The 11,690-nt window shown below is 37.8% G+C and overlaps 1 protein-coding gene across 1 annotated transcript; it reads right to left on the reverse strand.

Moving 5' to 3' along the window:
• Positions 1-1,734: 1,734 nt before the first annotated feature.
• On the reverse strand, positions 1,735-8,337 carry LOC129277900 (carbohydrate sulfotransferase 1-like). Its single transcript, XM_054914083.2, has one exon. It carries the CDS (start codon positions 6,379-6,381, stop codon positions 4,705-4,707), a length of 1,677 nt encoding a protein of 558 aa, XP_054770058.2. The 5' UTR covers positions 6,382-8,337; the 3' UTR covers positions 1,735-4,704.
• Positions 8,338-11,690: the final 3,353 nt, after the last annotated feature.

Consider the following 11,690-nt stretch of genomic DNA (forward strand, 5'->3'; position numbering starts at 1 on the left):
AGGAATTAATTGTCGTTTCACTTGACAATGAGAAGGAAATTAGATTACTTCATAAAAAAAAATTATGTTGTATCATAAAATACAAAAGAAATAGTGAGTGGATGATGTCATCAGTGAAATTGTAAAATTAAGCAAAACTTTAAAATGTCATAACTTTCTTATTTTACATCCGATTTTGATAAAATTGTCAGTGTTATGCTAGTTGGATTTTTCTCTTTGTATTCGAATAAACCTTTTGTTGGGGTGGACTTGTCCTTTAAATGCATGTTGGATTACCTTATTTCATATTCACGTGAAAAAAAGGGCAATTGAAGACCACTTTTATTATTTATGTGTTCGGGAAAAATAATATCAATGAATATGATCTATAATACCACTTTTTGAAAAAATAAATAGGACCAGACAGCATCAAATTTTAAGCACTCTGTGATTTAAATTAATTTCAACTTCTCATAAGAGTGGGTCCTAATACAGAATTATGCCTAAAAGGTCGAATATGAATTTGACGCCCCCCCCCCAGTCGAACATCAAATTGGCGCCCCCGCCTTTTTATTACTTCCCCGCTTCTCTCCTATACCCCTTTCTCCCCCTTGTTTTCGTTCTCTTGCTTTTTTCTGTCCTCTATTTCTTTTCCCCTTTTTCTTCTTTTCCTCCTTTTTTTCTCTTTCTTTTCTTTCCCTTTCGTTCCTTCCCCCTTTTTGGCGCCTAGTTACGCCTACCCGGGGTCCTGCTCCCCCTCAAAATACGCGAAGGCTGGATCCGCCACTGATACTTATCTCATCAAACAGAAAATGCCAGCCTGAAGCGCGAGTGGAATTTTTACCTGTCAACTGGTCTTTGTCATTTTGTTTTCCTCTTACCTTTTTATTATTTCTCTTTCTCATTTTCTTCTTCTTTTTGCCCCCTCTTATTCTACTCCCTCTTTTCGGCGCCCCCAATTCAGTGTGGTGGAAATCAAGCCCCAAAATTCACCGATATGAAGCCCCTTCCGTACTTTTTTTTTACAGTTATTTGATATGTTTAAGGAGCATGTTAAAAGGTATAACGTTTAATGAAGTGGAAGTAATAATTTCAATTTTATATAATCTGATTGTTTTATTACCCCATGTGCCAATCAAATACTGTTTCTCTTCAAATTTGGCTAAATTCTTAGAACGTAACCTATCCAGCGTCCGGCTCCTTACCATTGGCGGTGGAAGCCAAAAAATTTAGGGGGGACCACCAAATTTTTTGAAAAGCAAAAAAAAAATGTTATCAACCACAGTTTTAGGGGGGACCAACAAATTTTTTTGACAAGCAAAAAAAAGGTTATCAACAAGAAATTAAGGGGGATCATCCCCCGCCTATGCTCCCCACCCCGACATTCTTACGCTTTCCCCCTCTTCCTGTCACTGCAGTAATAAACTCTATTAGCTGATAGCTCCCTAGATGGCAAACTTGATCAGACAATATACATTATCATGATTATTCACCTGGAAACCTACTGTCTAAAGTTTAAGATTAAATATTCACAGCAAGGTTCTCTTTAATAACGTGTTTCAAGATTGTAGCTTGACATATAACAATACCCCTATTTTTTTAATCAAGCATTATTTAAAATCCGCCGTCGGTTTGAGGGGGTGGGGGTAAATTACTACTATGACATGCATGAAGAGATGAACGGTCATTCATTATCTTGTAGTACAGTACAATTGATAAACAAAGAAGACCCATAATTACGCAGTTCAGTACTAGTAATTTTCAAGTGTGTACATAATTTATTCCAGTTTCATATTCATATTTGAAAACAAAGTGCCTGCATTTACTCTGTATCGAGATGCAATAATCAACACTGTACAAACACTTTTCTGACATTGCACGACTTAAAAAGCAACATCATGACTCAAGAAAATTATCATTCCTAAAAACATGTATTCATTTTGGAGGCTATAGAGAGAGGGCGGGAGACAAGAGAAAGAGAAAAAACAAACAGAAAACATACGTGGGCATGTAGGTATCCAGAGGAAAGAGATTAAGAGATATACATAATTATTATTGTGATTAAGACACATCACACACTAGAATACATGTACAGTATATATTATTGAAAAAACTTTCTCCATCCGGAATGCGCGGGTAAAATGTTTAAAAGTGACGATTTCTTTGTGTCTCTTCATTTTGGTCCAAGTACTAAACAAAATATGCATCGCTAAAATAATTTCCAGTCATTACATTTCCCAAAGAAAACTATTTTGATTGTTTAAATCAGAAGTGATTAAATTGACAATCGCCAGAATCTAGGTTAGCGTGAACATTAATCTCAAGTAACTCATGCCTTGATATTTGATAGACATCAATACGAATGAGTGCTAATTCTATTATGCAGAATTAAATGTCATTGCAGATGGAATAAACACATAATTATATTTTTTAAATGTCATATTGCACGTCATGAGAATTAAACGAACATTGTGTATTTTTCCCAATTTCCATCAATGTGTGGATTTATGGATTATTATCACATCATTCACATGTACCACTGCAATGTCTTCTTAATCTACAAGTAAAAAGTGTCATTAAAAAAAAGTGAAAATGAAAACTTGCATGTCCTTTACCTGTAAATCCACTTCTAATTTCTTCTACAATCTGACCGATTTTCCCCTCGGCTTTTGTGTCGTGTTTCACAATAGTTGTTTACAGCTCATAATGTATTCAATGACTCCCGAACGATAACTACCACATCGACACTGATCTGGTATGGGGAGCGTTTCATGAAAGGACGGTTTCTCCGACAAGTCCCATTTATCCGACAGTCACCATAGTAACAGTGCTTCTCAGCCAATCAAGATCAATGAAAGATGTCAGATTTGACAACTTGTCGGAAAAAATATTGATGAAACGCTCTCCTGAATTGAACTAAATTGCTGTATATTATCGACATCACTAAGAGAACTGCGTGTCAGCCGAGTTGGACCTGTGGCCGTCACGATAGAATCAACTTTGCACCTGAAACGTGCAGATCACTATCGCACAGGGAAACTTTGCACCTCTCTTTAAGGTGTAAAGAAGTGCTTTCGTGGTGCAATTCTGCACCTTTTAGAGGCTAATTTACAACTTTCAAAGAGGTGCGAGTTGCATCTTTAAAGTCGCACCTTAAATGTGCTCCCAATGTGAAAATGGTCTGCACCTTTTAAGAGGCAAAGTTGAACTTAATTTTCTTTTCTTAATGTTCTTAGTGTGCATGGTCGAAGACGAGGACTGAACCCATTAGCATAATAAGATTGTATAATAATTTTACATTGTTTTGTTCCGTTTATCCCAGGACTATCAAGATATCCAATTACAAATTCAAACCTTTGAATCAATTACAATTAGGCCTACATAACATTGTCTTACGTTCTAAATAATTCTAGGCTCCTGTTTCATGAAAATTTTGATCAATCAAATAATGCTAGATCGATGTATAAAATCATACCTCAACAGTATATTAACATGTTTGTAAATGTATTTTTAATCTATGAATGAAATAAATGTATATGAATGAACAAGACTATAAATGGAAAGCTTAATTTTGGTCCCAACTTTACATTAATTACTTAAATGAAGTAGTTTCATTTTTTCTTTTTAGTTTTTATAGTATTTTATTTTTCCTCTAAATATCAACATATCAACACACACTAACAGATGAGTTTGTAGCAAGGTACATAAACTTAACAGACTATAGAACATGAGGAAGGTTATGGCCAAAATGTCAGAGAACCTAGTTGTGGTGTCCTAACTTTCATTTAGCTTTCTTGAGTCTCACTGACAATACTGATTTTGGTAACTTACATCGGTATATGATTGCAAAGATTCATTGAAAAGAATGTGAGAAAACATCACACTGCCCCGACCAGGAGCCGTTTCCTACAAACTTTTCGTAATTTTCTTTAGTTGGTAGACAGTGCAATTTCTCACATTCTTGTTCTATATATACATATCTCATCAGTAGTCTAAACATAATCGACATTCCCTCATAACAAAGATATAAGGTCAAATTCAAATATCAACAACGATCGTGATTGATTTAAACCGTGAAGCAATTTCAAGCTGTACTAGAGTTAGTGGCCAATATTATTCTGCGTGTGATTACTGGACAGTTACAGACAAACACATGCCTTCATATCTCACAATAATGTTAATCAAAATTTGACAAAGTAGTTTACTATTATTTTTCATGTCTGTTTCATTCAAGTGCTTGTAAGGAAACAATGGTTTAATTCTAAAACATTTTACATATTACATATGTTCGTAAAATCATGAACAATTAGAAACAACTTTTTGAAACTATGTGTAAGTATTTCAATGCTGAAACAGCTTCCTGACTCTCAATTATCACACGGTAGAATTATGCCAAATTATCAAAGTACAAATCACACCAAGTAATTAAATGACACTTTAAAATGTGACATACATGTAAATGAACATTCAATATGTAATAATTGTGCGTTGTGATTATTTGTGTTAATGCAAGAACATCCTTAGCTCTAGTATGATATTTTCGTATCAGGTAACAAAAAAAACGCTCTTAGCATGGAGCTCTGTAATAGCTCTATGCTCTTATATAGCTTGGCTCTGAGCAGTGCGCTAACATGGTCAGGGTGCTTCTGCGCGAAGCAATGCGTTAAACTGCTCTCGCACCTATACACTCTTGATAAAGCATGGATACAAACGCGGTTACAATTATCATAATTCTCGTGGTATATCATCTGGAATAGGTAGGAATAAAGAATGATTTAGGTCGTCCAGCCGAACCCGACTAGACGTCTTCCTATAACCTAATCGTTCCATAACATCACCACACAATGTCTCAACCTGTGAGGTTTCTTCTGACGTCATGGCCGTTCTCCACTTGAAAGCTGCTTCCGAAGAGTTTCTATGTGATCCGTAAAGTATGTCGCCTCCTACGACGTTACCTTCCGTATTGTTCGCTACCCATCGTCGTACTTTATCGTCAAGGTACATATTGAAGTAACGGTAAACGTCTTCAGTGACGCTTAGTGGTGATGCCGCGTAGTCTTCATAGCGGATCAGCTTGTACCGACCTTTAAGCCAATCAGGTTTCTTCTGTGCTAGTGTGATGGTAGAATCCAACCATTTGCAATACGCTGGAATGGTGTTAAGGAGTGGAAACACATCAGAAGTATCCATGAGACCTAGAATATCCAGTCTCGTTCCTCGCGTCTTCGGCGCCGGTAACTGGTCGTTGTAGAACGGAAATGGTTTCCTGGCTTGAGCGGTAAGCGGATTAACCGCAGGGTGGTCACGGAGGACGCGGTGGCGGTAACCGCGTGCAGCTAACCGCCGCTGCATGGAATTACTATCGACGGAGTAGACCTGACGCCGTGAATTCGCTACTCCTCGAGGGTCTCGTACAAGATGCAATATCTTGACATCCACTTTGTCCTCTTCAATCAGTCTATGTAGCATATTAAGGTCAGCACGGATTGTCTTTATCCCTCTGTACTTCTTAAACTTTAGGCACTGATGGCGAAGCATGTTTGACGATGCGTGTCTACAGGAATTCGTCATTGCACAGACAGGCTGGATGAGGGTGCTACGGAATCCTCCCCCGACTGTCCATTTACTGATACTAGAGATAAAGCTAGGTGGAAATTCACAAGAACTGAGTTTTCTTAAGAGGGTACTAGCTGCTGTAGTAAAATGCGATTTATGAATAACTCCTCTCTTGCTCCAATCACACACTGCGTGCAGGGGCTCGTAGAGGAATCCTATCGATGGGTTCTGATTAAAGATTTCACCAATCAGAGTTGAACCTGTGCGCATGCGTCCCATTAAAACAATAAAAACAGGTTTGAAAGTTGTTGGTCTAACATTTTCTTTAGTTCTACGGCTCTTGTTATCAGTCCTACTATCCAAATTATTCAAACCTACAGGACTAGTCCTTTCAGAAAATATTCTTGAGATATTTGTGACAACTCTTTTCCTTGTACGTTGGCTGGTATGTTTTAATTGCATTTGGTTCAGCCAGTCTCCATCGGAGCTGTCATATTTCTCTAAAGAATTCAAAGATTTCGACGATGAATTACTAATATCATGAATAATTTTACGAATTGGAATGAAATTATCAGTTTCTGTCCTGGCAATTTTCTCCTTACCATACATAGGGGTGAAATAACCTTCCAGAGGCGGACTTGATAAAAAGCGTGCCGTGTTGCGGGATCGATCCACTATTTTCTGCATTCGTGTCCGAGCTTTGCGTTCACCGGTATTTGCATACATCGTTCCGATGCCGATGCGTGATGTGAAGCTACCGAAGGCTAATAAAGACGCGAGAGTCAAAGCGAAGAAAGCGATAAAAGGTTTGACCCATTTACGAGTCATGAATTCCCCAAGAGCCATACCGTTGACAACCAAATCCCCCTAAAGGCTACTTGCCATCCACTTTTTCGGCCACAAATACTTTCGGGAATGTACAAAACAATGCGGAGGCGAAATGGATCTCATAGTTAGAAGATTACATTACAATATCATTTTCTGAGAACAAAAAAATTGGCCCAGAAAAATAACTCATTCCATTTCAATTGCGAAATCAACTTATAAATAGATTGACGTTTTCGATGCTGGCTGAAATAAATTAAGATTCGCTTTTATCCAGAAATCGTCTCCAGTGTATAATATCGTTGGCTTATGCAGTTCGGAATGTTTGAACACTGTCGATAAAAAACGTAAATATAACCACGTATTTCACTAAAACTTGAGAAGCATCATAAGCGGTAAATCATCTCAAGGTCGTTTAAGCAAGTATAACTTTCCCCTGAACTTGAAGGCGTGCTTTCATTGCTATATTGTGGTTGCTTTCATCGCCTCCTGTGATATTAATCTCTTTGATTGGCAATGATGTGGAATGGCAGAGAGTTCACCCGCCGAGAGCAGAATTTGGTCCTCCTCTCCGGATACCACCGTCACTAACTCGATGAACAATCAATCACGGGTCATGGGTAACATTAACTTTAAACACAGGAGTGAAAGGTTAGCTTAGATTTTAGCTGAGATTGTAATTTCCCCATGTAATCCATCCGTTCATTGCTGCAGGGTGAAATGGATGTAAAGCAGAAAGAGGAGTGCCCGTTTCGATTCAACACTTTCACCCCTTATAATACACTCAGGCGGTTGTCTAGACGAAATTATACATCCATTTTGCAAATCTGCGGGTTGTTTTAAGGGCGACAGAAGAAAATCAATTGCCGATCATGACTCTAGAAAGCACGAGTTAAAATTCAGCGATGCTCAAGCTTTAGATGAATAATTCAAACTTTTACAGCAACTCGCTTCAATAACTTCCTAAAGATAAATCTATCCATCTCCCATTGACCAGTGATGTGGCTCAGCCAAACAGACTCGTATATGCTTCATAAAACGCGAAGACATTGAAAGGTTGAAATGGTGTTAAATGTTACTTGGTGTGCATGGTGTTGCACAGCCAAAGGCCAACAGGTGGCAGTTAACCTCTACCAATTGTGATGCTTGTCAGTACAGTGTCAATGTTTCTATGAACATCATCAGGTCATGCCAATACCCTGGAAGTAGAAAATTAATGTTATGAATTCAAGGACTTCAAGAATTAATCTATTCCCATGCAGCATGAATGAACTACATATAAGCGTATGATATTGGAGCTTTGTCTGCTTCTGAAGAAAATATCAGGGAAAAAACAGATGTATTCAACAAATATCCAGTCAGTTGACTGCACTCTCAATAAGTTTCCATAGTACTGCTTTATTAGCTAGGATTTTGAATGATTTGTATATACACAGTCAGGAAATCCAAGGCAATGAGTGAAGTAAATACCAACACAGTCTCTCTGTCTACTTAATCGTTTCCGCTTGTGTTTTTATGATTTCCTTTTGATATACTGCAACACAGATGAAGCACACATGATGAACAGCGGTCCTCGAAGTCAGAAGGGCAGAGAAAACAGAGGTGGATTGCTTTATACACTCCTATTATATATGTAAAATAATATCGCAACTATAAACCTTCGTTGTCATGACCGTCTGCCTTTCCTGTCGCCTTGCTGAATAAAATCTTTAATATCCCGCCTCTATCTCAAATAAACCGTCAATACGGAGAACGGCTCTATCCACCCAAGATGATTTTATTTTGACACCTCCGTCGTGCGTGTATAGGCCTTTATGTATTCATCTGCTGGCGAAGATAGCTCAGAATGTTGTGACTGTATCGATATGTAGACTGCCAAACGCTTGGTAATCGCATCAGTCTGTTCGTGGCTGACGTACGGGAAACGCGGGCCTCGAGCCCTCGATTCTATTCCTGCTTTTGACGCATTCAGCAAGGAAGTCTGTAGAGCAGAAACAAAAAAAGGGAGAAGAAATATTCATTAACTAACAAGATTATAATCTAACCAACAATCATATCTGACATGGTTCGAATATATTTTAATCTAAAGATTCCCTGGAAAAGGTACGAAATGTGATATTAGATTGAAGAAGTATTTCGTTTTAACAAAAATAATTAAAATATTTTAGGGCAGATCGCCTCAACACACTGACGGGAAAATATTATCACGATAGAATATATACCTCCTTTTCACCCTTTCATCCCAGTCAATTATAAAGGGGAGATAAAAATAAATCGAGCAAACGAAATTAAAACCAATTTTCATCATTTATCTTAAATTCATGTTTTGTGCATTTTCTACGCTACTAAGTGCATGCATGTCTAAAGTAACATGATTTTCATCTTTACCAAACGTTGAGAAGGAGCCGAAAAGCCTGGTCATACACCTAGCAAACCACTTATAAATCATCACTCCAACACAAAGCCTGAAAATACAGAAGCAGTCAGACTGAGATAGCAGCGACGAAAATGAACTTGCCAGATGGCCATCTCATTTCATCGTTGATTGCCAAGGAAATTGATAAATGAGAGCCCTTTGAAGGTCTACTTCATGGCAAATTTTGTATTTAGACTGCAATGCATATAGGTAAGCGAGTTTTGGTGATTGTTGTAGGAAATAAATGGGACTGAAGGGAATACGGGTCACGGAGATCTCGAATGAGATGGAAATTTGTGAAACGAATTCCCGTCACCAACCCCTACCTTCTAATAAATATTAATGATATTGTCTCGCAACTTTACAGAAACCATCATTGTCCTAATCGGCGCATTGTTATCACGATCGTCATCATGCATCTGACAGCCTTCATTATCATCATCAGCAGCATCAGCATCATCATTACATCATCATAATCATTATCATTGACATCGTCATCACCATGAAAGCAGCAACATCACTAACATTATTATTCTCATCATTATCATCGTCAATATCACCACCGCCATCATCATCACCATCATCATCATCATCATCATCATAATTATCTTCAATATCATGACCATACCTTATAGCTGTAAAACTTGTAGTTATACTTATAGAGTTTATTATATTTCCATCCAAAAATGACGAGACTACACCTGCTATACAAACACGACGAAATACATCTCCCATCCATCTACCTCTATACACGATTAAAACTCATTACTACTACTACTACTACTACTACTACTACTACTACTACTACTACTACTACTACTACTTCTTCTTCTTTTTCTTCTTTTCTTCTTCTTCTACTACTACTACTACTACTACTACTACTACTACTACTACTACTACTACTACTACTACTACTACTTCTTCTTCTATTACTACTACTACTACTACTACTACTACTACTACTACTACTACTATTACTTTTACTACTCCAACTGCTACTACGCCTTCTTCTTCTACTACTACTAATATTACTACTACTACTACTACTACTACTACTACTACTACTACTACTACTACTACTACTACTACTTCTTCTTCTTCTTCTTCTTCTAATACTACCACTACTACTATTACTACTACTACTGCTACAAAAACTACTACTACAACCACTACTATTACTACTACTGTTATCATACTGTTGCTACTGCTGCTACTACATTACTAGTATACCCATACAGATGCATACTGTGCATCAAAACATGAACACTAAATAATATTGCCCATAAGTTAACCATGGAGCAGTCGTCAAAATAGGCCTACTACTTTCTTTTTCTAAACGACTACTTTACAATTCTGCTGGCTGTAAGTCCTCCCAATAATCGTTTACATGTTCACACATAAGCTCGTCATAATAACAGTAAACTATCAAAGTAAAGAGCTAATCCTTTACATGTTCACACATTTATAAGCTCTTCATAAACAATAAATCTATATCACAGAGTTCCATATCTTCATTAGATTGTGACAGTTGCCTTGATAAATTATTAGCCGCTACTCTCCGCCACCCTTCTCGCTCTTTCTCTTCACATCGACACATATACACACCATCCCATACATCCTCCCCTCCCATCTCCCGCGCTCTCGCTCTCTCCCGCCCTTTAAACCCCTTCCCCATCGCCCCTCCTCCTCTCTCCCATATGTCTACATTACCCCTCTCCTTCATTCCTTTTCCCTCTCATTTCCCCTGGTCTATTTCGCCCACTCGCTCTCACCCCTCTCTTTTTCTCCCCATGTCTCCCACTCTATCATTCCATCTTTTTCCCCTTCCATTCCAGCAAAACATTTTTGCAGCTCCAATATAGGAGGTGAAAGCTTATAATAAACCACGCATCACAATTGCCATGACAACGTAATCCCATAGTTTATGCAGTATTTCGATCCTCTATAAACAACATTATAAATTAGTCAAGTATACGCTCCCAAATGCCTTTTAAGGTTTGGCAATATACAATGCACAGATGAGGCGTTTAGGTTTGAATTTGTGGAGCGTTATGGCCCAGTGGAATAGTTTCCGGACTTTGAAACAGAGGGTTGCAGGTTCGAATCCCATTCCCAGCCATGGCGTCATTTCCTTCAGCCAGAAATTGATTAAAAAATGAGCTGACCTTACAGGCAGGAAGTTATTTTTCAAAAAGCTGTGGGCACCGGAATCGGTAGACTAGCCGATGTAATAATAGGAGCACCTTGAGGACCTAACATAGGCCGAAACATGATTCACTTTCATTTCAATAAATCATGTTTTCCCGGCTTTTTTTATTGATCACTGAAGTCAGATTTATTTTCTCTCTGAATAAAAACTCGTCAAATGTCCCGATAACACGTTATTTATCACAATCATGAAATTTAAACTGTTTTGGTTAACTTTTCTATCAAAAGGACATTTTTATTGGGACACGCTGTATAGGCGTCTTGTCCATTGGTTATCAATGAAAGCTTTTATTTTTGAGAGGTCCACAATGCACAAGCTAGAAGCCTCTGCTTTTGATGGATCCTTCATTTTTTTTATATTGATAATGTATGACAATTTACTCTTATATGTCATTCGTTTACTCCTAGAAAAAGATACACCTATACATCTCAAAGTTAAAACAAATACAAAAGTTCAAATTAAACTTTTAGTGAAAAAACATGCCACATTGAAAACGCCACGGGCGATTACTTGGTATTCGAATAGTCGTTCGTCGTCCTACACGAGTGAATACGAACAGCTTCATGTACTAGTCCAGGATAGGCCCCATAGACAAGGGGTCGAACCTTGTTTTTTTAGATATACAATGTTTTTTTATGGTTTCTTGTCAATTCGAGGGTGCTGATTCCGAATCTGAATGATGCCACTTTTGTAACCTTGAGCATT

The sequence above is a fragment of the Lytechinus pictus genome, chromosome 15 (assembly GCF_037042905.1).
Source record: "Lytechinus pictus isolate F3 Inbred chromosome 15, Lp3.0, whole genome shotgun sequence".
Classification (NCBI taxonomy): Eukaryota; Metazoa; Echinodermata; class Echinoidea; order Temnopleuroida; family Toxopneustidae; genus Lytechinus; species Lytechinus pictus.